The sequence below is a fragment of the Pristis pectinata genome, chromosome 18, assembly GCF_009764475.1.
Source record: "Pristis pectinata isolate sPriPec2 chromosome 18, sPriPec2.1.pri, whole genome shotgun sequence".
NCBI classification, from domain to species: Eukaryota; Metazoa; Chordata; class Chondrichthyes; order Rhinopristiformes; family Pristidae; genus Pristis; species Pristis pectinata.
In genome coordinates, this window is record NC_067422.1 from 26935251 (window position 1) to 26962829 (window position 27579).

At 38.4% G+C, this 27579-nt stretch overlaps 1 protein-coding gene across 1 annotated transcript in view; it reads left to right on the forward strand.

The window, feature by feature from the left end:
- LOC127579920 (heparan sulfate glucosamine 3-O-sulfotransferase 3A1-like) overlaps positions 1-24731 on the forward strand; it is a 126471-nt gene extending 101740 nt beyond the window's left edge. The window contains exon 2 of the mRNA XM_052032979.1: positions 24110-24731. Within this exon, the coding sequence (XP_051888939.1) occupies positions 24110-24731 (622 nt within the window). The remainder of the gene's footprint in view (positions 1-24109) is intronic.
- The last annotated feature ends 2848 nt before the right edge of the window (positions 24732-27579 follow it).

The following is a 27579-nucleotide window of genomic DNA, read 5'->3' on the forward strand; positions in this document are numbered from 1 at the left end:
ATCCTGACCTCAGGTGCTCTCTGCATAGGGTTGGGATGTTCTCCCTGTTACCACATGGGTTTCTTCCGGGTGCTCCAGTTTCCTCCCACATCCCAAAATGTGTGAGTTGATAGGATAATTGACCACTTAAGTTGCCCAGAGTGCATAAGTGAATGGTAGCATCTGAGGGCAGTTGATGAGAACTGGGGAAAATTTAATAAATGGGATTAATGCACGATTGGTGTAGGGATTATTGAAGGAATAGTGTAAATGGGTGATTGATGGTCAGCGCAGACTCAGTGGGCCAAAGGCCCTGTTCCTTATTGTATCTCTCTGATTCTCCATTTACTTTGATGCTTGATGCAAGGCAGAGAAAGCCTACTGCTCTATCTCCTTAGAAGTAACAAATCCTTCACAGTATGGGTAATATGGTGCTGCGATTAACTCTCTCAGGATGACAAACATGGGCGATCTTTAACTTTAGGTATCAATTTAGAGTGAGGAGAGATTTTTGCTATGGAGCACTATCTCACATTATGTAAAAGAATAAAAAGGCATACATTTATAAAGCACTTATCACAAGATTAGTATGTTCCAAAGCCTTTTACGTCAATGATATATCTTTTGTCGCCACTGCTGCAATGTAAGAAAGATGGTATCCAAATTGTGCACAGCCCTACTGACAGTAATAAATAAAAACCCAGACATGTTTTAATGTTATTGGTGGAGGATAAACACACAAATTTTAATTCTCCTTTAAGATATAGCTGTACTTTATTAAACTGTCTGCCATATTATCATCTTTGTTTACATTGCATTACAGTACCCTCTCCTTTAAGGACAATGGCAGGATCTTGTCCATCAAAATTAAACTGTACGCTAGTATCTAATATTTTTTAATTCAGCAAAGACTGAAAATAGAAGCATTCTTCATTCCATTTGTTCTTTTAATTATACTACTCAGATGTCTAGAGTTACAAGCTCAGTTGGTTGAATTTATTGCAAAAACTACACAGATTTTTAAAGATAGCAAGGAAACTCAGTACTCCAAGGGGTGTAAATGTCCCAATTGTTTAGTCAGGTGAGAAGGTAAATGGGTCACATGAGAACCTTTGTTTCGATCTAATGAATGACTTTCACATGTGTGGTAGAAACCCAGCCACTTCCTGAGTGCAAACACATGACCTCCAAGTCAGATCACGTGAAGGTCACGGAGACCTGATACTATACATGTAATGTCGGCCAATAAGCAGCTGCAGTAACAATCATTGAGAGCATGCTGGGATGGGCAGGTGTAGGCAGCAAGAAAGGTCAAAGCCACAAGCAATTGGTCATTGCTGTCAAAATTATAATGGAGTTAACTTTGCCCACAGCATTGTGTCAATCACTCTATCTGTTCCATAAACACTGGCAAATTTTTGTCCATGCTGCCAACTGGTAGGCATCGCCTATTTGATTAAAAAATCTTGACTCAATCCCAACAAATATGCAAAATGAAATGCAGCCTTTTTTGTACATCAAGATGATAGCTTTTCTTGTACACACACTGGAGGTGCAAATTGTGACTGTTTAGCCCTTGTATCTGTGACTAATTATGCAGACTCTCTGCTGTGCTGGATATAAAACAATGGCTGTTTTCTTTATAGACACACCCTTGAAACTGAGCAGACCTAAAAATGTACACAGTCTTAAAGTGGAAATGCACATTTTTTTTAAAAAAGGAAATATTATTAACAAAGCATAATAATATAACAAGACTACGTCTCTCCCCACATTAATTAAAAGGAACATGCTGATATTCTTGGTCATTCTATCACCTGTTTGAAGGCCTTTCACATATAGGATAAGTAGGAGTTTGGGGGACTTCCTGCTCACACAACGGGTAACATTTAATGATCTTGGATGTGAAGGCATAGGCTGATGCATCAACTGATGTTGTTCCGTTTCTTCATCTGTCCTGAGATTATCCATTTGGGAGTCACTGATGAAGACATTTTGAATACTTTGGACACATTTTGTGTAGTGCTTTGTGAAACATTTGATGCTCTGATTATGGATCCTTACGTGGCGATCTCTTCAAAAGGCTGCCTGTCATATGGAGTTGCTTGCTTGCTTACATGGTTATCACATTTCCCATAAACTGTATCCCAAGGCTGTAACAGTGTTGATCTAATCTTCATGTGTTTCTCTGCCTTTGCCTGCCTGCTGTTTATCTTACTTTTGTCAAGCTTGCATAGATGTTGATCCTTTATCTCCTGGGGTATCTCTGGAAGATGTATAAGTATGGGTTGTGCAAAAATGAGTGTAAGTGGATGCAGCAATACTGTATGGTTTATAAGAAGCAATATAGTTCAAACTACCACATCTTTGGAGCAATTTTTGATTTAAATTCTGGATGGTGTTGTTTCCTTTTACTTACAATTAGCCAACTGTTCAATGTTCAATTCCAGTGGACGAAGAGTCTGTTTTTCTTAGAATGGAAGAGGAAAATTGCATCAGATCCAGAATCTTCCCCAATCTCATTATATTAATCAGGCACTTATCTATTTTTGGTGACTCCCTCCATGGAGATGTTTGCATTGTTTGTGCTTCAAATGGAAAATCACACCTCACTTATATCATTCAGGCAATGAGTCAGAAATTGCTTCTGTTTCTCAGTTTAAGAAATCTAACCCTGTAGCAGAGCATGTGGTTATCAGCAGGATTTGGTCCGGTAATCTTGGCATCTTGGGAATTTTGCCACATTGAATTATTTGGTCACCTTATTTTCTCACCCTTCCCTTGTGCAGTAGAGGGTAATACTTGCTTGTGTAATGGCATTTGTTTCATGGCCTAGTGTTAAATGAAGTAAGCAGGAGATATAGAATGTGACAAGAATATGAAAATATCTTATGAATGAATGATTTCATATTTTAGTTGTTCAAGCGCAAAATATTAACATGCCCCACTGAAATGTATTCTATTCATGCCATGCCTTGTTCAATCATTGAATGGTTATTCAAGCCTTTAAAGAAATGAAGACAGAATGAATTTAAAAGGCTACTTACTTGCACAGGAGGCAGTATACTGCAGGACAATGGCATGGTATGCCTCATGCAGATCAAGGACATATGTATCCCTGGATTTTACTTGAGGCAGTGTTACTCCTGTCGTCTATTTTTCATACAGTCAATTCAAGCTCTTTTTTTTGTAGCTTTGTGGTAAATTCAACCAAACTTTGGAAGATTTGCCTTTAGGTCTGATGTATTTTAGCAGATGTTTGTGTGCATCAGATTATATTTTGTGTACTGATTTTGAATCGGCTATTGGTGGCTTGTTAGTTGTTGAGATGAATGTGTACTGAGATGTAGAAGTTGTATTATTGTATGTTGGGGACAGTAATTATAGTAGAACAAACCCATAAGTTCAGTCATATCCATGTGGACTAATTCTTCTGCATGTGAATGGTAAGTGCTGATTTCAAAAGTTAAGCATTCATATTATTTTCTGCCTTGTGGAACTGGAGACAGCATCGCATAGGGAGAAGGATTATCTCTCTATACGTTATACATTTGCACATGAGATACTTTTCCATCTCTGAGCTGTTCAAAGTCAAAATTGTTCCATTATACGAGTAGAACTCTCATTGTATTGCTCTTAAGTTGCCTTTAGTTTGGAGTGTTACAGTCTTGCCACTGTTCCAGGACAATCCAGGTAATTTCTGAATTTGCACATGAGTGGGATCAAATTTTCTGAAAGTGTCAAGCTCCTGAGAAATCATTGCCTTCTTCCTCTTAAAAGTAATGTTTTATCTGTCAAATGTAGCATCTGTTGTGTGCCACCTAGCCTGAATTTGTATGTGCATTAGTTCTTAAATTATCCATTGCACAACCATCATTATTTTCCCTTGGTAATCCCAGAATCCATAATCAGGAAGGGAAGACGATGCAAGAGCAAATATTTACACAAATGGTACAAGTGTTGGGTCTGTACTTTACCCATCATAAAAATGTTGATTAATCTGATAGACTCTTAAACACATAACCTATGCTGACAGTCGAGTCCTTCCAGTGAGACATTAAATCAAACTCAGGAGAAGTGAAACTTCCCTCAGTACTTTTCAAATGAGTTCATGAGACTCTCATCATGTCCTGATCATTGTTTATCCCTCAAAACACACCAGCAGCAGCAGATCTCCTAGATATTCATCTCATTGCTCTTTGTATCACCCTACCATAGTCAAATTGGCAACTACATTTTCCAAAATTACAACTTCAGTAAACTTCATTGGCTATGAATATTTTTCTGAGATCTTGGAGTATGAAATGCAATTTGTGGATGCAAGGTTTTTCTTCCTTACTATGGAACTCAAAATCATCAACATGCTAACTGAGGAGAGGGATGCATTCAGCTGAAGGTCAGATGATATTGATGTTGATGAAAGTAAGGTGAATTATCTTTGTGTAGCGATAAAATGTTGCAGGTTACAGCTTCCTGCCTATGAAAATAAAACCTCAGTGCATGCAAAATTTGGATTAAATTTTATTGATGAACAGATGAAGGAAATGTCGATTATTTATTGAATTGACAAAACAAATTTAAAGTGCTCCTCAGCAGGCACTGTGACTATAAAAAGATGAGACCATAACTTGTTGCCATTGTGCATTTGATCTAAATTTGAATGACATATCACATTATGTAAAAAGCTGGAACTATTTTGCCTTTCAAACCTTCTTTAAGGAACAACAGCCACAACCAATTACAAGTGAAGTCTGAAAGATGTGGATGCAAAAATCACTTCTTTGAGTAAAATAGCAGTCTTTGAAAATAAGTTGACTATTTCTATTACAGTAACCATTAGATACTTGGAATTTAATTTCCTCTGGAAATTATATTCATATTGTATATGCCCCAACAATTTATTTGAAATGAAAATCATTCAGAAGACACTGCAGAGTCACAGCTACCATCAAATGAAATAATAATGTAAGAAGTTAAATAATGAATAAAAATGAATTTATAGGTTTAGCCCTAATGAACTCTACCATCAAGGTCATTGTGTTCTGAATGTTAAATTCTCTTACCACATGCAGTCGATGGCTCTCCAGTTATATTGGAATTTTTATATGATGCTTTTATTTTTCAAATTCATAATATTCAAAGAAGTCATGGCATTTTTGAAGTAAGGGGTCCACTAAAATAACAGATTTTTTAGATAACAACATAATGCAGTTCGAAGTGAATATTGTGGAATGTAATTTCAGAAAGCTATCTCGAAGGAGGGTGAGCAGAGGGATGGGGGTGCTATTTTCAGCTCACGCAATGGCATTAATACCTCCTGAGTCAGGCAGTAGGTCTCTTAGGACATAAATCAAGGTAAGGTTTGATTTACTTGTGGGGTGGGAAGGAACAGAAGTGATTCCACAGTCCATGCAAGGAAGCAATATGGACCACTTATAAACAGGCCTCTTAGTTCTTTAGAAATCCTATGAATCACTGCTGTCTTGGGATAAACTCCTTAACTTAAACCCCACCTCAGAGTTACATACCCACAGGCTGCCTCTAATCAGAATCAGCCAGGATTCCTCAGTCCACAAATCACTAACTGTACTGGATACTCAATTGGTGCCTGGAGCTACTAACTACTGGTTGGAGGAGATTTGATACAGAATTTAGATGAGGCCTGAGGCCAGTACAAACCAACAGAGGTAGTTATCCCCTTAACACACTTGTTTCCCATTTTGTACTTTAATCAAAATGTTCCCCTTGTTGATTTATCAAGAATCTCTATCAAGCACAGGCTGATATTTTCATGAGCAAAGCTAACAATGGGTAAGTTTGACAAAGCTGCATTAAAAAAACATACCCCAGTGTTGAGAAGAGGCAGACCATTCCCACATCTTCTGCGGACTTGATTAGGTTATCCATATCTGGGAAAAAAAACACACACATTAAGATTATCGCTCTTTTGCCAATGATATAAACTGCATACCTTTTACCAAGTTTGTTGATTATCATCTAGTCCAGCTGTTTTCCCAATTGGTCTGGCATTGGTTGAGGTTTCTATGATGCTGCTTCTTCATTTGTTCTACATTTTAAACAGATCATGAAACTTGTAATTACATAAGCAATAGCGGAGCAAGATCTCAAGTCAATAGTTTCAACATACTGCAATCTTTCATAAGCTATCTCACTTTACTCATGGTCTTCCTTCCATTAGAATTTGCTTTTAAAATCCCAAAGAGTTTGTTCTTTCTGCCATAGGTCATGAAAATTTAATTATTTTCTGGCATGGCCATGACAGGTATGTCTATGTAAGTTTCAAGAAACTCCTTAAATTGCAGTTTTTGCGTTTTGGTGAATGATAGTCGAACCAGAAACATTAGAACTCTCAGGCCTGACTACCTTAACTTGATCATGATGTTTTATACTCACAAGGATTACTTTTCACAAATTTCATGGGTGGACTGATCAGTGAAAGCATCAGTGGCATTGCCATACAGAAAGCCATTGAAACCTCTGCAAACTAAGTTAAATTGCCTAACAGGCTTTAGCATTCATTGTCCATGGTGAATGTCTAGTGCAAGTGACTTCTTGATGCTAATCATCATATTTTTACAGAAACATGGTACCGAAAGAGGATTTTTTTACTGGTTAGTAAGTGTCCAAAATATTTTTTTTCAGTAACACCTGAAATTTCTTCCTTTTTGGGATTCAGTTGGCTTTCTAATATTTTCAGAGTTAATACTTGCAGAGATTTTGAATATGCAGCTGGAAAATTCCCCACATCTCAAAGACCCTTGTCATTTATATTCCTTCTGCTGTTTTTATGATGCCTAGTCATGACTGGTGACTTCCATATGATCAAGCTTATGCCTGCCTTGGAGATGATCTCATAAATGAAGTGACCTCAGATAGGCATTTGATTTTATGAAGCTGCAAACTGATTCTTTGCTGCAGCAGGCTCATGTGTTTTTCAATATCTAACATGTTTCTTTTCATACTTGTGGACTTCACGATGTCATCTATAAACGTTAATATAATGCATGTGTATTTCTGGCTTCCTGATTGTCTCTGTGATCTATTCCTGAAGAGAAACAATGAGCTATTTCTTGCAGGCCTGAGCCCACTGCCCACAAATGCTATTGTGGCCAACCCATACAGGCTTTCACCTTTCGGTGTGCAGAGGACTCAGCTTGCTGGTAAGCAGTATCCTGGACTCCATTGGCATGGGTTCAGTTTTGACAAGAACTCCAGCAGTGCACTGAAGACATCCCAACACTAACAGCCCCAATAGCTTTGACATCCCAACCACCTGTCAAAGCTGAACAGGTTTTCAAATATCTCTGAATGATACTGACATTCTGTAACGTTTTAAAGCCATTAAAATGAAGCAAATAATTTAATAATTAACAAAATTAAAAGACAAACAGTTAAAAACGCTTACAAGTAATTAAGTATTAAATGAAACCAAAGCAGCTTAAATAAAAGAAACATCTCCTTACTTTCCTTCATTTCCTTACAATGCTTATGAGATCAATGGCATCATGGATTATGTGTGACGTGTAACCTGACACAGAGGCAGGGAGCCAATTCCTTGGTGAATGTCAGCAAGACTTAACTCCACCAGTTGACTCCATGGGGAATTCTTCCATGTGAAGAGTTTTGATAACTATCCACCTATATCATTGGAGTTCAAGATTTCTGCATTTAACAGTGCATCTGTGGAAACCTTGAAACTTCTTACATTTAAACAGGCAAAAGCTGGTGCTTCCATCCAGAGCCACTGGCATTTACCGTCCAAACCTGGACCAATGCCACCATAAAGTTCAAAAAAATCTGTGCCTCCCATGGGGAATTTTGATTATTGACAACTTGGACCATTCTTTAGTTAGCTTCACTTATCAAAAACCCAATGACACATTTTACTTGTTAAAATACTCATTATCAGTAAATTATGCAGTACTTATCTCATGAGTTAGAAGCCTGAAAACTTTTGTTTCTGCAGCCCACTTCAGGAACATAAAAATAAACAGGAAAAGGTTCTAGTTTTCAGGATTATCCTTAAAAATGAATATTCCTCAATTACAGAGACACAAGAGACTGCTGGAATCTGGAGCTAAAAACAAGCTGCTGGAAGAACTCAGCAGGTCAGGCAGCATCTGTAGAGGGAAATGGTCAGTCCAGATAAAGAATCTTGACCCGAAACATTTTGCTGTACAGGTGCTGCCTGACCTGCTGAGTTCCTCCAGGAGCTTAGTTTTTTTATTCCTCAATTACCTTCCCCATTAAATATCAATCCGATTCTCCTTTAAATTTCCCACCAAAAGTTATCTTTCCTACTTCCTGGAAATCTAAATCTAATCCACAAAATTATTTGTAAGACATTTTACATTTTTTAATCATAGATATTTAGTCATGCTCCCTCTATGACAATAAATTATTGACCTGGACTTTGATATGGTGATGACCGTGATCACTGATATTTTATTGTAAAGGTAACAGCAACTTCAGGCTTTCCATGCATTAATAATGCAGAAATCATAAAGTTGTTTGTGATTTACCCCTCTTATCCAGGCCGTGCTCTTTTGCTGCGTTCTCCACCGTAATCGTGCAAAATCATTGAACTGATAAACATTTTCAGGTTATTCTCACTGTAAGAAGCCCTGCAAGTGTTATACTTTGGTGCAGGAGTCTAATGCAATCTCAAGGAACATTTAAACCTCAGTAAACTTCCTGGCTCTAAGAAGCTAACTTTCCATTTGTGGATTATAATCCCCTCAGATAACTTAACATCAATTTTTTTTTGTTTTTAAATATAGTTTCTGATATTTCAGTTTCTACCTTGATCCTATCTTCCTATTTCAAGCTTGGTAAAATAACTAAAATGGCACGTAGAAATTGTGCATTTTGGTTCAGTGCAAGTTATTGGGGCAGAATGCGTGTACTGAGGGGAGATGCCTGTGCACACCCCAGGCTTCCCAAGTAAATCTGTACCCATCTCGGGCAATCCTCCTGATGGGAACTGGAAAGGGAAAACAGATCCAGTCATTCTTTGTAGGTGACGTTCTTCCAGGTCAACAGTGAGTACATCATTTCACTGCTAACTGAAAAATACCAGCCTCTGTTTGTCTTTTCCTGGAGGGATCTCGGACAACAACAAGAATGTGGAGTTGAGATTAGAAAAAGTTCAACCATGATCTTGTTAAATGCTGGAGCAGACTCAAGGGGCTGAGTAGCCTACTGTTGCTTCCAATTTGTATGAACATTTGAATAATATTTCTCCAAACCTTTCATTCAAAATAAACAACTTCAGGCCAATCCCAACCTCAGGTCACAGATCAAATCTTAGTTTTCAGTTCAGTTGCTTATTTCCGCTCCACCTACAATCTCTGGATGACACTGCAGTGGGAGATCGAGGAGAAATATTTGCAATAGCAAAGCCTTGTTCTGACTCAGTATCACTGTCTGGGATTTATGTTCTATCTGTCTGGATATAAATCCCAAAATTCAATTAGCTTTCCTTACTGCTGCTGCACACTGCTATTGGATTCAGTGCTTGTTGTGGTTTGCAGCCTAAATTTATATTACTACTGCTTTTTTTTCACTTCCTTGGACACATTACCTTGGCTTTGTCCATTACTCTTGTGCAATATCTGCAAAGTTCTTTAGCTTTATTTCTGCCTTCAGCTCAAACCATTTATCTGCACGGCAGACGCCAATGAATTCTGTGTCAATCCCTGTGGCAGTCCACTAGTGACCACGGTCTTGTTAACACAGTTCTATTTACAGACACATCAGAGATTCTACCACAGTGAAATTGGAATCTATCATAGTCTGTGCTTCTATTATCAATGTCACTTTCTTAAAGAGATGCAGAATATTTGTTTCCCATCGATCTCTGCTGATCCTCTAGCACCATACTTAACCTAGCCTTTCATTATCCCTGCTTTCAAGATGTCTTCTGTGTTACCAACAGCAGATGTTAGGTTTACTGCTTGTAGCTCTTTGTGCTCCTTTGTAAGACTGGAGTTTAATAAGCCACTTTCCAGTCCCCAGGCAGTACTACAGTTTCGTGTGCTTTCCTGATGGAGGTTCCAAAGATATTTACAATTTACCAATTTCTTCTTCACCAGTTATGATGACTACATCTATTCTCTTGAACTGTTTCTAAGTCCTATTAGGTTGTTATTTTATCCTGCAGTGTAACTGGTACTTTTCTGCAAGACTGCATCACCAGACTAGCTCACTTACAAACAGACCATCAACCTGTTGTTCCACAGCAAGCAAATGCCTTCCTTCCGATAACTTATTTCATTTCATCATGAGCAATCCATACTCCATGACATTTTCAGCATTTATACTTTCCTGAAGAACTCAGATCTAAAAACTGTGCAGGTGGATCTTTTGGCAGTGAGTCAAAGATTTATTTCTATTTGGCACCCTTGTGCAATGCCAGTAATGCATCTTTCTTTCAATGGGATTACTGCTGCCAAACTACTATAATTGCTTGTGGTCTCAGACATGACACTCTCCTGTGTTGCTCTTTAAATTTAAATCATACAACTGATCAATTCACAACTAGAAGCAGAAACCAATCTCCCCCCATTTGTTAGATTTGCTGCCAAGGCATCTAAGTACAAGCTCATAATTGACATTTTTTTCCAATGTGCACTTGTATTTGCCTGGACATATTACATTTACCATAATTGTTCTTCATTTCTAGAGAATGATACTCTGGTGAAACTCTGATACTATGTGCACATTTTAATTTCTTTTCCTCCCCACTCTCACTTTCGGTTTTGATCGATGGCATTTCAATTTTCACCTTTGACAGTTTATTAATCTTTCCTGAGTACTCCCTACAGAGCTCTGTTTTCCTCACTCCACAAACCCCGTCCTGCTCTTTCACCGCTTCTCCTATTCCACATGAGTATTCCTTTGTCTAACAAGAGATTTTATTCCCACCTTTGTAACAGAGCAACATTGAGAATTATTCAGAAATTACTCAGGCCCCTTTTACTAATTCTAACAGTTGCACGAATTTTACCTCAAATTCTTAATTCAATTTCAAATAATTGATGGTTTGACTTGTTTCGTATACATGAAAAATCTCTGCCTTTCATGTTTCTGATATCCTTTGTCACTGTCAAAGTTACTCATTGTTGTATAAGTACCAGGTATTCTTTCTCCTCACAGTTAAAATTCATATCAACTGCTTCTTTTTCAATAACAGAAATAGATTACTGCTTCTCCTCAGGATTTTCATTTACTTCAATTGCTTTCAATTGCTGTTTAACTTCATACAATTCTGTGCAGGATTTTCATCACCAAATGGCTGAGTGAAAGTTTCAATTTATCTACAGTAATATCTGTGTTCCTACAGACTGCCTTTTTCATTGATGGAAATAAAGTTCATTGGATTTTTGCAAAGAGAATTAGACGCTGTGTTCTTATATGAAATTTGAAGGTCAGGATATAGAAACTATTGGTTCTTACATTAAATCCCACACAGCTCCAAAACCCACTCACAGGGTTTATGATCTCCTTTGGGAGATAAGAGAAAAGGAAAAAAAGGAGAAATTGGTGGGAAAAAGACTGGAAAATTACACAATGCTAATGAAACTGGACCAGGAGATTGAATGAAATGCACAACCAATCAGTTGTATGATGCAATTGCTGCCCAATCAGATAAAGGAAAAAACTCTTTCAATATATTTAGTGTTTAAATATTTTGATTTTAATCAATAACACTTCAGAAAACATTTCAGAAGTCTTTCTTGAGGAGTAGATTTTTCAAATGTTTTTCATTGGTGAAGTACCCTGCTGGCAGTAAATGTGAATCATGCAGAATTTATATCTTCATTCATTTCACTTGAAGAATACCATATGTGACTTTACAAATGCTCATTTAACTTGCTCGTGGGCTGTGCAGATCAGTGGCATGATAATGGTGAAACATGCTGGAAGACTAAAACCACAGGCAGAAGTGGGGTGAAGAACAGAACTTGTTCACCAATACATGAAAGAAGCTAAATATGTTGCCGAAGAAATAATTAAGCTAGAGCCTGAACTAGTCTGGAATTATAACTGTTACCCATTTCATTTTAGTTGTTCTTTGAATGTTGATGCATCTCTTGATTGGAATGATTTTCAGTAACCAAAAGTAACTGATATACCAAACACTAATGAAAGTCAAAACATACCCCAAACTAAATCAAAATAAAACTGAAAATGCAAGCAATAAATGAATTGTTTCAGTCTGGCCTCAAATAAAAAAAGGACAACTAGATTTTAAATGATTTCATGTTTGGTGAGGCAATGGTAGTTCACAAACTCTATCTCAAGAGTTGACTTGTCCAATAAAGATTTAATCAGTCATTTAAGTCCATTCTAAATTCTCAGCAAATGACACATCACTCATGGGCAGGCACAGTAGTGTAGTGGTTAGCATAACGCTATTACAATGCCAGGGACCCGGGTTCAATTCCGGCCGCTGTCTGTAAGGAGTTTATACGTTTTCCCTGTGTCTGCATGGGTTTCCTACAGATGATCTAGTTTCCTCCCACATTCCAAAGACGTACGGGTTAGGAAGTTGTGGGCATGCTATGTTGGCGTCAGAAGCATGGCGACACTTGTGGGCTGCCCCCAGAACACTCCATGCAAAAGGTGCATTTCACTGTGTGTTTCGATGTACATGTGACTAATAAAAGATATCTTGTATATCTATATGTTGGGGAGAATGGTGGTTTGAATCCTTGCATTCAGCCTACTGTTCTTCTCAGCAAAATTCACAAGGTTTTCTGTGACTGTATGCATGGTATATTGTCTCTCCTCATTGTCTCTGGATGAGGTTGATTGCACCTTCCTGCTTCAACATACAGCACTCACTGTCTGGTTTTGGTGCTCTTGTCACTTGTTTCCATTGTTACTCATTCAATCACAGCAAAAGCACTTCTGGCAATAGCTTTTCTTCTCAACCCAGCTGTGTCACAACTGGAGAAATGTAGGGATTGACCTTCAGACTCTTCTATTCAGCCTCTACATAAAACCATATCAATCCTCTCCTGTTCAACACTTACTGAAAACCCTATGATGCCCACTGATTTGTCATTGAACTGTAACCCTATGACCTGCTCGAGTCCTTAGTCTACCTAAATGATATTACCCTTAAAAAGCAAGATACTGCCGACCTAAAACAAAGAAGGATAGAAGGAGAAGCAAAGGGATTTGGAGAGGGGTTCAGGAGGTAAGGAATTCCAGAGATTTGGATCTAATGAACTGAGAAAGTTACACCAGTATTTGGAAAGTTGGGGTTGGGGGTTGTGGGGCCTGGGTGGTGCCAGTGGTGCTTCAGGGACGAGGGGGGTCAAAGGAAATGGGGCTGACTAAGAGACCCAACTTATAGGAATGTCAGGTTCCTGAGTTCTCAGAGGATATTGGACAAAACAAGGCTATGGAGATAAAAGAGTCTAAGGCCATGGATTTAAAATTGACTCACGTTTTGGCACAGGTTCATGTTAAGTTGCTGTTTTGCCTAGCTAATTCACTATTGCCTCAAGATGCTGAAATTTCTCGACTACTTATCCTTAACTGTGTCAAGATTCCTTGTACATCGCAGTATACTGGTTTACAAGCATTTGATGCACCCGGAACCTGATTGATTCTTAGCTAGTTTTGGATTTGAAAAGATTTCTGACAGATTTCTTTCCTAGAAATTGGACCTATTTATGCCCATAGGTGCCTTGCACATAAAAACCATATTTCAGATGTTAGAGACAGTCACCTCTGGGTTTAGCAATCCTGAGGAAAGTAGTCTAGGTATGATGCAGCTTGGTATGTTGACATTGGCCCAACATCAGACATACAATCAGCACACAGTATATTCTTTGCACTGTATTGCTGCTGCAAAACAACAAATTTCACGTCATATGTCAGTGATAATAAAACTGATTCTGATCAGATATGTTTCTCATGACATCATCTGGTGTACAGCAGCTATTTTCATCCAGTGCATAGAAATAATCTGTTAAAGGAACAATCCACTCAAATCCTGCTGCAAGTCACATGAATTAAAGTCTTCGTACAGGGACATCAATGCCTGCAATCCATCGGGGCCTGCAACAGCTACTGATCTATTTTCCCACAAGTATCACTAAGAAAGTTTGCAGCATCTCTATATTAAGTAACTCAGTGCAGGATGCTATGATCAGCAATCCCTTCATAACTCCATACCTCAGTGTGTCTTAGGGTTACTCATAGCATCAGAGTCAATCAGTCCCAATCATCATTTGACCCCCACTCCCCCCCCACCCCCCAACCGGGCCACAGAGTAGCAGGTATAGTAGAACTGTTCCCTCATTGCTTCAGAAATCCAGGTTCCATTCTAATATCTGGTGCTGTCCATTTGGAGTTTGCACATTCTCCCTGTGAACATTTGGGTTTCCTCCAGATGCTCTGGTTTCCTCCCACATCCTAAAGATGAGTGGGTTGGAAGGATAATTGGCCGCTGTAAATGGACCCTTATGGAAGTGAGTCTTGGGATCTGGTGGGAGCTAATGGGAATGTGGGGAGAATAAAATGGGATTAGTGTAGGATTAGAGTAAATGGATGATTGATGATCAGCATAGTGGGCCTTGGGCCTGTTTCTTTGGTGTACAACCATGACTCTATGTCCATTTTCCCTCAACTCTATGGCAGCTATCTATGCTGTTGTCATGTGACTGTCATGGAGAAAGCTCTTTCAGAACTGACTCACTTCCCAGCAGTCCATATGGCAATGACACAGCAGCTGTGAACTCTGCAGGCAATTGTCACTGTGTGATGCACAGGTAATGTTTTTATGTATGATTCAGGGTTTTTTTAAATAAAAATAGAAAGAGTAGGAGATACTCAGAAGGTCAGGCAATATCTGTGCAGAGAGAACATTTCAGGTCAATAACCCTGCATTAGAAGTGGAGTAGTGTTTTTCAACTAATTATTTTTTAATCAGGTTTTTCAACAATTTCCCTACTTTATTTGTCGGTCACCCAGCTGGACATCAATGCTGCTTGTGGCACCTATTTAGCGCTCCAAAAAAGGCCGAACTCCCATTTCTAGGTATATGTGTTAGTCCTAACAAGGTTTTCAGTCTGGAATAAATTAGATGTAATTCAGATATGACATTCCAAAGGCACATAAACAGTTCACCTGTCTAGATTATTGAGTAGATTCCCAGCTAATGTCAATCTTTAAGAATATCCACAGTCTGTATTCTCCAATGCATCACACTGAGTGGTTCCTGCAAGTCCCTTTCATTTGAGATTTAGCTTTCAGAATGTAACGTGCTTTGCTGTGCACTGCTATTATGGACTGAATTATTGTACACAAAGCTCTCCTTCAAGCAGTGCCAGCAGTTTTAATAAATAATTAAACTGTTCTTTTGACTTTTGGATTTCGAATTCCCTAAACTTCAAAATAGATTGAAGTGGCAGAGAACAGCTGTAAATCATTAATAATCCACTCTTGCACTCTTGATCCAACCCACAATCTTATAACCATGAGCACATTAACTGTAAATAAAAGAAACCTTTGTATCTTGCCAAACGCAGTCAGCTTTAGTACAGCATTGCTATAGATTTCAAACACACAAACAGATGGATGTGGTGACAATCTGAAAAGAAGTGTATTGCTGTAAAATTCAGGCTCTAAGCCACACTCTTTATATGTCTATTTTTTCAAGAGTCAGAACGGGTTCAATGGGCTGAATGGCTTTTTTCTGTGCTGCAAGATCCTACAGTGTTTATCTGTCCATTTTGTAATACAGTACCTTTTCAAATGAGGGTTTGAAACAGAATTGTGCTCAAACCAAGGCTTCTTTACAGAGTGAATAAGGGACTATCTTCATAAAAGTGCCTGTTTTCTCACAAGAAGTTTCCATTTTCATATCAAGAAGGACTGACAACTCATTTTAAGGTTTGGTTCTTAAAATTTCAGATTATTAGCAGGAACTGATGTTGTAGATTGAGAGAAACTATTTTCACTGGTCGGTGGTCACAACCTTCATGCTGAACCTTTCAGTAGTGACCTTAAGTAACATTGCAACATACAATGGGCTGGGGTGGGGGGTGGGGTGGAAGCAGGAGTAATAATTTGCAACCCTCTTGCACGTGACAATTAAACATTCTCCCCGTGTCTGCGTGGGTTTCCTTTGGGTGCTCCGGTTTCCTCCCACATTCTAAAGACGTACAGGTTAGGAGCTGTGGGCATGCTACGTTGGCACCAGAAGAGTGGCGACACTTGCAGGCTGCCCCCAGCACATTCTCAGTAACGTAAAAAGACGCACTTCACTGTGTGTTTCGATGTACATGTCACTAATAAATAAATATCTTAATATAAATATCTGTCTTAATTTGTATCCCAAAATACTAAAAGAGGTAGCCATGGAAATAGTGGACGCATTGATTGTCATCTTCCAAAATTCTATAGATTATGGAACAGTTCCTGTCGATTGCTGAGTGGCAAATGCAACCCTACTCTTTAGGAAACAGGCAGGAGAGAAAAAAGAGAAGTAGAGACTGATTAGCTTAACATCAGCAGAGGGAAACTGGTACGTTTGGCCACATTTGGATCTTGGTGCACTAAGAGACATTTAGACAGAGACGTGGACAGGTAGGGAATAGAGGGATATGGAGCAGGAGCAGGCAGATGGGATTAATTAGATTGGCATCATGATTGACACAGGCATGGTGGGCGGAAGGGTCTGTTCCTGTGCTGTACTGTTCTGTTTTATGTTCAAACGTCCCTGGAGTTTGTTGGTTTATATGGGAAGGATGTGGAAGCTTTGGGGAGGATGTAGAAGAGATTCACTGGGATGTTGCCTGGATTGGAGAGTATCAGCTATAAGAAGAGGGTGGATAAACTTGGATTGTTTTCCCTGGAGTGTCAGAGGCTGAGGGGTGACAGGATAGAAGGATATAACATTATGGGCAACATACATAAGGTTGATAGTCAGAGCTTTTTCCCAGGGTGGAAATGTCAAATACTAGAGGGCATGGGTTTAAGGTGAAAGAGGGAAAGTTTTTGTGAGGCAAATTATTTACATACAGAGAGTGTGTGTGCCTCGGATGCTTTGCCAGGGTAGGTGGTAGAGGCAGGTACAATAGCAACATTCAAGAGGCATTTTCACAGACACACAAACAGGCAGGGAATAAAGGGATTCAGACCATGAGAAGGCAAGTGGGATTAGTTCGGCTGGCATCATGGTCAACACAGACATGATAGGCCGAAGGGTCTGTTTCAGTGCTGTACTGTTCTCTGTTCTATGTTCAAATGTCCTTGGTTACAGGAGAATTGTCAGAGAATTGGAAGGCTGCTAATGTCATGCCATTGTTTTAAAAGGGAGGAAGCCATAAACTACGTTAAGATAGCCGAGTAAATCAGAAGTGGACAAATATTTGGAATTAAATCTGAGGGACAGTATAAACCATCATTTGGAAAGACACAGATGAACTGGGACCAGTCAGCACGTATTTATTAAGGGAAGGTCATGTCTACTCATTTGAGTGAATTTCTGAGGAGATACCAAGGAAGGTCAATGAGTACATGTGGATTCAGCAAGGTTTTGACAAAATCACACATGACAGGCTGGTCATATAAATAAAGATGCATAGAATCCAATGGAAAGTGGCAAATAGGAACCAAATTATCTCAGTGGCAGGGAGCAGTGAGTAAAGATTGGTGAATGTTTACTAGTAGGCTCCTATAGAGCTCAGGTCCCTTGATCTTTGTTGTATATGTTAGCATTTAGACTTAAATGTAGGGGTCATTATAAAGAAGTTTGCAAATGGTACAAAAAGTAGCTGTATTGTCACTACAGAGATAGAAAGCCTTATGATGTCATCTGAGCAGAAAAATGACAATTGGAACTTAATCCAGGGAAGTTGAGGTAATTCACTTGAGCATGTACAACTAGACAAGGGAATGTAAATTAACTTTGAGGATACTGAGAAATGTGAAGCAACAGGGGAACCTTGAAGTGTATGTCCATGGGACCTTAGTAGTAGCAGGACAGGTAGAAATGGTGGTTAAAAAAGACAAACAGGATGCTGTCCTTTATTAACGGAAGTATAGAATGTAACAGTAGGAAGGCTGTGTTGAACACATTTCTGGTTACTGCAATGTAGCATAGACATGAATGTACTGGAGAGGGTGCAGAGGAGATTGACAAGAATCTCGCCAGAAGTGAAAGATTGTAGCTATGAGGAAAGATTGGGTGGACTGTTTTATTTAACCGAGGAGGTGTGGGGGCAGGGGAAGACTCAACTGAGGTGTCCAAAATAGTGGAGATAAATGGGGTAAATAGGAAGGACCTAAAAAGAAAGAATCTGTTTCACTTTGTTGAAGAGTCAAAAAAAGGAGCGTAGACTTAAAGTAATTGGTAGAAGGGTTAGAGGGGAGAGTGTGCCAGGAAATCCAACTGCTTTCAGGTTTTAACTTTTGTATTCTCTGTATTTCATGGGGATTTTTCATAATATTGAAAGTTATCATAAATGGCCACTTTAGCAGGTCCATATAGTTTAGTTGTGCATGTGGAGGTGTTTCCATGGTCACTTACTGCAGTGTAGCTGGCTACTGGTATACATAGCAGCCATGGTGTACTATTGGTGCAAGGTGTTGATTTTTGTGAAGAGAAAGTACTCTACCCTTCTGGTAAACAGTATTTCTGTATCTTAGTTTGTGAGTAAATTGTATTCATCTTGAAAAACCTTCCAGACTAATAAGGAACCAGGTTTGACCCTCACTGTGTGCAGTATTACTCGATTTCAACTGGCATTGTGCTGGGGGCAGCACCATTGGTTGGAATGAGGCTCCTACTCTTGATTAAACTATGGTATTCCATTGTAAATGTGCAGGTGTTGATATTAGTCACAACGTTTCACTGTATAAATAGAGTCTTTGCACTGCTGGCACAACTATCAAGACTCATACATGACTGACGTCAACTTTGGTAATGTACAGTATGTATATACATACATATATATATACTGTAGGTGCTGCTCCTGGGATCAAGTTAACACCTTAAAGAGAATGGGGAACAAGAGTAACTGGAGGATGATCAAGTTTCAATAATATTGCTGCCTTCTTTTTGACGATGTGATATTGATAGAAAATCTATAGATTCATGAGTGAAAATGGACTATTACCCTTATGCAGGTAAACAAAGAGCAAATTTGGTTTTGACAGAAGGCTGTTATATTCTATCCAGCAACCAATGCCAAGCAACTCTGCATTTTTAAAATTTAGAAGATACTTTAACAACACAGTCACTTCAATTCAAATGATTTCATCTACTTAGGTCACTGAATATCTCAATAATACTGTCAAACAGGAAATAAAGTAATTCCATATTTTTCTCAAATTTCCCTTTCTTCATTCTACTTCTGTGTTCTGAAAAAGCACTTTATATAAACTGGCAACTCTCAGTGATAACAAAGATGGCATCAATTTGTTAGAATTATAGCCTCGGGTGCTCATTACAGCTCCTTCCAATGCTTGGGCACATAATGGCCATCATCATGACCATTTTGTCTAGGTGTTGATTTGCAAAGCTGTCAGCTACTAAGTATTAATCCCAGTTATGACACAATCGCTAGCAAACCACAGCTCAAAGAATATTACACAGATTGACTCTATGTAAGTTCCTATAGTTCTTTTCGCCTTTCATTTTATCCTTCCTTTTATTTCCTGAATTGTAGATCCCTTATTGAATATTTATATACTTTTTCCATAATTCTACTTTTTCTTCCCAGTAGTTCATTTTAGGAAGGAAAAGAAACATGTAGAAATTTTACACATTTTGTCTAATGGTGCAATCAACTCAGCACCGTTGATTACTATGGCTCTGCCGGTTATTAGTAGAGATCAAAAGAAAATCTGAGAGTACTGGAAATAAACCAGAAAATGCCAAAAAATGCACAGGAGACCAGGAATAATCTGAAAAATAAGTTGATATTTTCGGGTGAGTGAATTCTTCAGAATCAGAATGGGTAGAAGATCATTCATGGGACATATGAAGCCCAGATGAAGTAGTAAATGTAGCCGTGGGCTCTTTGCTGTTGGCTTTTAATTTCCTTTTATTTATGGTGCTCAAGTTAAAAAGTTAGATTGTTCAACAACTTGCTCCTGTATAAAGTAATGAAATATGCTGAGGTATTTAAAAAGGTTGTTATCAAACAAAATCTAATACTAAGACATGATAGAAGATGGGAGGACAAGTGTCCAAGGAGGAGGGAAAGGTAGTGAGGTAGGAAGGTTTAAGTAGGGGATACCGAAGTTGAAAATCCAGGCAACTGAAATGCTGAGCCACTAGTCAGGGAGTGAGTAACACTACTGGAGATGCAAGAGTAAGGAATTTGAAAGTTCATATTGTCTCAAGGCTGGGGGAAGCTACGGAGATGGACAAAAGTGAGGCAATCCAGGGATCTGAAAAATAGAAGTAGAGTTTTAATATTGAAGTGTTGCCTGTGAGGTTTCCAAGCACAAGGATAGTGTGAGATGTGATTTTTGTTCCATGATCAGTCAGCTCACAATCCAGAGGATTAAATAGTCAAGGCAGATTGTACCTTTGCCCCACGCAATTATTTCCCTTAGCAGATTACTGAAAAGGGGTCAGAGATAAGGCTGTATTTCAATTTTCCCTCAATGTAGATCTTATCACGTTAGTTAAGATCAATCAAGTTAGCAGCACAGCAGGATCCCAACCTGGGGTCTTCTTAATTTACCATGGGAAGTGCAAGGACATTTACGAGCCACAACAGTTGTTGGAGGCATTTAATATCAAAATATAGCAGGTCTCAAAGACAGTATCGCTATAAATATCAGGATGGGTGGCCTCAGTGTTTCATTCTAGATTGGATCAAGTATAGTCTATTCAATCTAAGGTGGCACAGTGACACAGCTGGTAGAGCTGCTACTTCACAGCGCCAGAGACCCGGGTTCGTTCCTGACCCTGGGTAGCGTCTGTGTGGATTCTGCACATTCTCCCCATGACTGTGTGGGTTTCCTCTGGGTGCTCTGGTTTCCGCCCACATCCTAAAGATGTGGGGGTTTATAGGTTAATTGGCCACTGTATATTGTCCCTAGTGTGTAGGTGAGTAGTTGAGTCGGTGGGGGAGTTGATGAGAATGTGGGGAGAATGAAACTGGGATTAATGTAGGATTAGTGTAAATGGGTGGTTGATGGTTAGTGTGTGCTCAGTGGGTCAAAGAGCCTGTTTCGGTTCTGTATCTATCTATGACTCTGTGGCTCTATGGATACAAAATGTCCTAATTGAACAAGAGGCTCTAACTTCCACACGCTCTGCATTTCCATACATCCCATTTAGTGATCAGTCAGCAATGACTCAGGGTTTTCTGCTTTCCCTATGGCCAGCAACAATAGGAATGTGGAAGAAAATGTTGATATTAGAAGAACCATCCTCGACAATGAGCAGGAGGAGGGCTGCTACTGGGGTAAATGTCACTCCTCTGCCTCTTTGATTCACCCCAATACCTTCTTCGGGGATAAGCACTGGAAGTAGTGCAGCAAGTGTCCTGTCATAGAAACTATCGATTAGGAGAGCTAAATGCTGCTCTTGGGATTGAAAATAATTCCCATCCGTCAAAGACTGCCTTGTTATTGTGCCCACGAAATGCTCAGTGACTTGATGGGACTGAAAAGTGCCCCCAGGCTAATTTCTGGTCTATGACAGAAGTCTATTCAGAGTGGAACACATTAAAAATAGTAGTTCACGCATTCTGGGTTTTTTTTACTGACTGCTGCTTAATGTAAATATAAGCCAAACATAATTGTGATTGAAACATATAATTGCAGTGAACCAAATCATACTATTCATTTACAGTGTAGGACGTTAAAATGCTGAAACGTGAACCATTCACAAAATACAGCCGAGTTGTTTTGTTTTCTCAATGCTTGCAGCAAGTAGAAAATGATCAGTATGCCAAATTTGTCTAACAGGCAACCACATGAAATCAATGCTATGAACAATCAGTATTTTTGGAAAACATTCAGCTATTTATGTCTGAATTTAAATTACTATGTGAAAATTAAAAGGTTATGGTGCAAAGACCTGCAAATTGGATATACTTTAATTTAGAGTTTACTGAAGCATTGTTCCAATCTCAAAATTTCTTGGCAGACGAATAATGACTCCATCAGGACTGAATTGAAATGAATGTATTCTGTGAACAATTGGGTTCCACTATGATCAGACTTGGGTTTTAATTTGTTTTTACCTCGGTGTTGAAGATTGACTCAATTTGAGGAAATAATGGATAATTGTAAGTGGAGTTGTGTTGGAATGGAAGAAAGTGATCAGTTTTGGGGCTATCATCATTCATATTGGGCATGAATGATTTGGAAAATAGGAACAAGTTGAAACAAAAATGTTGCAAACAGGGAACAAGAGTTCCCAGCACAGGATACATTGGAAATGTTGTGGGATTGGGCTATCAAGATGAAAGTATTCTTAAGTACATAAATCTGAACGGTAACAAACCATAGAATTGATTTACTTATGTATGGGATGATCTGCCTAGACAGCACACAAATAAAAGCTCTTCACTCTATCTTGGTGCACGTGACAATCATATACCAATACCAAAAATACAATCTCAAAAGTGGATATGACAAAATTGATGTGTAGACTCAATTTTAATACTTTCAGATTTCAACTTTATGTTCAAATGTCTCCATGTCTTCAGCCCTCCTTGTCTCAGTAACCCCTCCCCCACTGCCCCCCTGCACACCTCCAGTGGGCTTAACGTTCTTCTGCATCCTAAACTTTTCTCATGCTGGCATTGGTGGCTGCACCTTCAGTTACTTGTGCTCTTCAACTCCTTCCCTAAATCTCGTTTATTTTCCTTCCTTAATGTCGTTATTTTTGATGACAATTACCTTTTGGTACATGTAATACTTTGGCTAGAGATACAATTTTATTTTCTTGCTCATGCTTCTTGGGATGTTTTACTGGGGCAAATCTTCAGAACTCCCATCATTGCTGGAGACCTATGCATATGCCATGCTGTTTGGTTCGCCTTGTCTCCTATCTCACCACAGTCTTCTGCTAGGATCCAAGCTTCCAGCATTTTGGCATGCAGTATAGGGGCCATCTCAGAGCATGCAGCTGGCTGGACTTACAGAACAGCTTTGATAGCTTGTGTAGCTCTGTCCCCAAACTTATGGGCAACTAACATTATCATAACCATTAAATGAATACGTTTGACATTCACAAATATGTTCGAGACAAGTTAAATACAGAAGCATTGTTAAAAATATTATTTATTTTATGTTTTATACGCTAAAGAACACACATACATTAAAAATGGCTTCACATTGAAGCTAACATAAATAAATAATAAAAATGAACTACTTACTCTTCTTCTGCCCCATTTGAATGGGGACTGCTGTAGTGGTGTCAGGCTAAACACAGCCCAAGCTCAGTAGAAAGATTTCCTAGCTTGGGAGCTGAGAAAGCTGTGAAAATTCACAATTCCCACATTGGATTCCATAAAGAGTCCAATGGAGCAGCAAAGGCACTAGGGCTGGAGACGCTGCCCTCAACTTGAGCTGACACCAGCAATGGAAGCCAGAGCTTCCACAGCTGTACTAAGCTAAGTCCCAGTGAGCGCACTGTCTTGGAGTGGAAGGTCTGTCCCATAGAACTAAAGGCGTTTAGTAAACATTAATTTTTGGTGATTCTTCAGGCAGACCAGAACAAATGAGCATTGTGTGAGATGTGTTAACAAGACAAACAAATGCAGATCAATGTGAAAGTGAGTCAAATAAGGAGTGAGGTCAAAGTTATGTGTGCATTCACAGGATTATCGTTGTTCGTGAGCTGTTGGCCAGTTTTGGGTTCCATGAAATAAAAACACTCTCAAAAGCAAAATATAGACTGAATAGAGAAAATCTCACATTTTGAAGGTTGGTTACTGCCGGATTGGCTTTCCAATTTTATTATCTATTGATTTCAAAGGAGAATTGGACAAGGGTATGATGAAACTGAATTTTATTTCCATTATATTTGAATGGGGTTTAATGTACTGTTTAATAAATTAGTACAAGCAAAACTCTAATATGTTTTTTTTAATGCAAATTTATATTTCTACAGAAACTTGATGCCTAAAACACTGGATGGGCAAATCACCATGGAGAAAACACCCAGTTATTTTGTCACCAAAGAAGCAGCTGCCAGAATCTATGCAATGTCCAAGGATGCCAAACTCATACTGGTGGTTCGGGATCCTGTCACTCGAGCTATCTCTGACTACACACAAGCTCTCTCAAAGAAACCCAACATACCCAGTTTTGAGAGCTTAGTCTTCAAGAACAGGACTTCAGGCTTGATTGACAGCACGTGGAATGCGATCCAGATTGGCATCTATGCCAAGCACCTGGAGAATTGGCTTCTCTATTTCCCTATGGGACAAATCTTGTTTGTGAGTGGAGAGAGGCTAATTAATGATCCAGCCGGAGAGCTAGGCAAAGTACAAGACTTCCTGGGTCTCAAGAGAATCATCACAGACAAACATTTTTACTTCAACAAGACCAAGGGCTTTCTCTGCTTGAAGAAGCCAGAGGGAAGCAGCAAGCCACATTGCCTGGGCAAAACAAAAGGCAGGACACATCCCAACATTGATCCAGAGGTGGTTCGAAGGCTGAGAGACTTCTATAGGCCTTTCAACATGAAATTTTACCAAATGACGGGGCAGAACTTTGGCTGGGATAACTGAAATGTTAAATATGTAAGATATTCACAACAGGACTATAAATAATAAAATAATAAAAAAAGAAGATATTCTGAATAAATTTAAGCAGGAATCTGTTGGAAGCAATGATGCTTTTTCCTTATGTTCAAAGATACATTTTTCCCTGAATTATTTATTTAAGCCAATAGCCACATATTAGACAAGAATATAGAATGAACAACCTAGAAATTTGCATTAGACTTCAGTTTAACAGAAGTATTTAGAGGTTTTAGACATTTGTTATCCAAAAATTACCAAAATCTTTAGCAAAAATTGTTATTTTTACAGAATTGCAAATTCTTTGTGTTACATTAATATTTTATTCACCGATTTCTTTACCTAAGGGTGCTACTTCTGTACTGGGTCATTTCTTTTACCTCATTTATGAGTTTTTAAAAAGCACACATTTAATAAAATTTACGGGTATTTATAACAATATTATTTGTAATCAGCAGTCTCTACTTCCCTGTAAGGATATGTGAGGAACTGGAAGATTATACATCTTTAACTTATTCTGTCTTTTTGAGTAAACCCAAGGAAAGCTTAGCAAGTAGCAGTAGCATTTCAAAATTAGTCTTTCTTTATTGGAAAAAAATAAATATATTTGTTCAATTTTCAGCATATATGTGAGCCCAAATATTTGTGGCTAAATGAACTGCTAACTCCACGAGGTGAATTTAATATATTTATATGAACTGTGAGTTCAGAATAAGAAGAACATCAGTTTGAATTTTTCATCAACAAAGCGACATATTTGTAACACAGAGAACTAGGGGTAGGAATTGTATTCGGTTGTATGTCTTAAATCACAACAAGTTACAGCTGTGCATTGTACTCCATTTAGGGTAGACAATTTTATTGTGGCCAGTTGAAGCAAATTTCAGAAGTTGATTACAGTGGATAGTCATTAGTATATTGCTCATTTAGTCCATGCATCCTAAAACTAATTTCTACACAACAATTTTATTTAACAAGGGAAAAAAAACTGATCGATGTTTTAGGGAATTTTTGTTAACCATGTGGAATTTTGCTATTCCCAAATAATCTGCATTTCCATATCAGATTTACAGCCCATCTCAACTAATAGAGTTATCAAAATTCATCCTAGCATTGCCAACTCATTTCTGGTTGTCCCACTGATGTAACAGCAGATTGACATGGGCATTTTACATTTGCAGAAGTGAGGACAGAGTTCCCTGCAATATAACGAATAGAAATGAAGATTCTGCGCATTCAAGTGACATTCAAAGGTGCCCCATCATTGGCCATTCCTTTCCTCGGTACTAGATATCCATTTGTCATAAAGCTGAGCACAGGTTTTTATTTAAAGAGCACTTTAATTCACCATTTGCAGTCAAATGAATGGTATCCAAGATTTTAAAGGTCCATGCGGAGTTTTATATGCAATCAAGCCTGCAAATTTGCTAATCTCAGAAAAAGAGATATTTAACAAATGGCATAGAGTATTATTTTCTACTTAATATATTACATGTCGCTTTCGGCATCCCTTTAGCCCGGCACAGTCAACTGAGATACAGGTATTGAGTACATCAATTACACAGGGTAATAAAGTCAAATATGAGTTGCTTCTTCAAAAGATAGTCAAAATTTTATTTATTTGGACAGTATTATTTTCACCTTTTGCCCTTCAATATATCTCTTCTGCTGTTGAAATGTAAAGATATTGATTGTCAACTGCATTACTTTCAATGGCATAAAAGCATAAAAGGCAGTTTCTCTTGTCATTCCTGCCATGCTAACCTTAGAAACCAGTCATGCCTCAATATCCAAGAGTAAGGCTTCTTCTTTTAGTGCAATTAGTGATGCAGAAGATATAGTATCCAGAATTGTGCCAGTTTTGAAAAAGGCTTTCTTTCTAGATTCTGCTCAAATTCTTTTACATCTTCCCAATTACAAAAACTGCCATGAAACAACACAATTGGACAGTGTTCTAAAATGTATGTTTTCTTTCAATTATCCTTTGATGTATTTGAGTGTAGTAACTTTGTGTGTTTTGAAAATGGGCTTATCATAAAAAATAATAATTTTAGTCAGAGTGGCCAGACCACCACCTGTGAGTAATCTGATTATAAATAACAGAAAATGAATTTTCTCAAAAACGACATAGTATCATTATACTGGTGTACACTAATGTTAAATTAAAACTAAACACATGCTTTTAGTTTGTGCTTATAAATGGCCTCACATTTAAAAAATTACAACTCAAAGTTCACAGTCTCTTGTAGACACAATGAGTGAAGATTCGCAGTGGTGATTAATTCAAGCTGGGGCTGTGGCCTTCTTTATGGACTTCTAAAGAAATAAAGCAATAAATCACAGAAACTCATTTTGCACTGAATATAAGTTTATATTTGAAATTACTTGATCTTTTGTGCTGGTTCAGTTGATTTTGAACAAATTCCAAAAATCTATCGACCTCCACTTTGATTACGCTCAAGAACTGGCTATAGGTAATGCTCTGGAGCAAAGAATTCCAAAGATTCGCAGCCCTCTGCATGGAAAAAAAGTCTCCTGGCTTCAGCCCTAAATGTTTGACCCCTTATTTTAGGATTATGAGCCCTAATCTGAGATTCTGACCAAGGGAAACAATTTCCAAGTGTTCACTCTGTCATACCGCAATCGTATATGTTTCAGTGAGATCACTCACAATGAGATCTCAAAACTGGTGCAATCCTGGGTGCTATATCCCCAGATCTCTAACTACACTCAAAGCAGAGAGCTAGCTCCTGGATGTTGACAACTGACCAGTTTCCAAGGTGGTCACTTTTCTCATTATTCTAAACCTCAGAGAATATAGGCTCTCAAAAAGTTT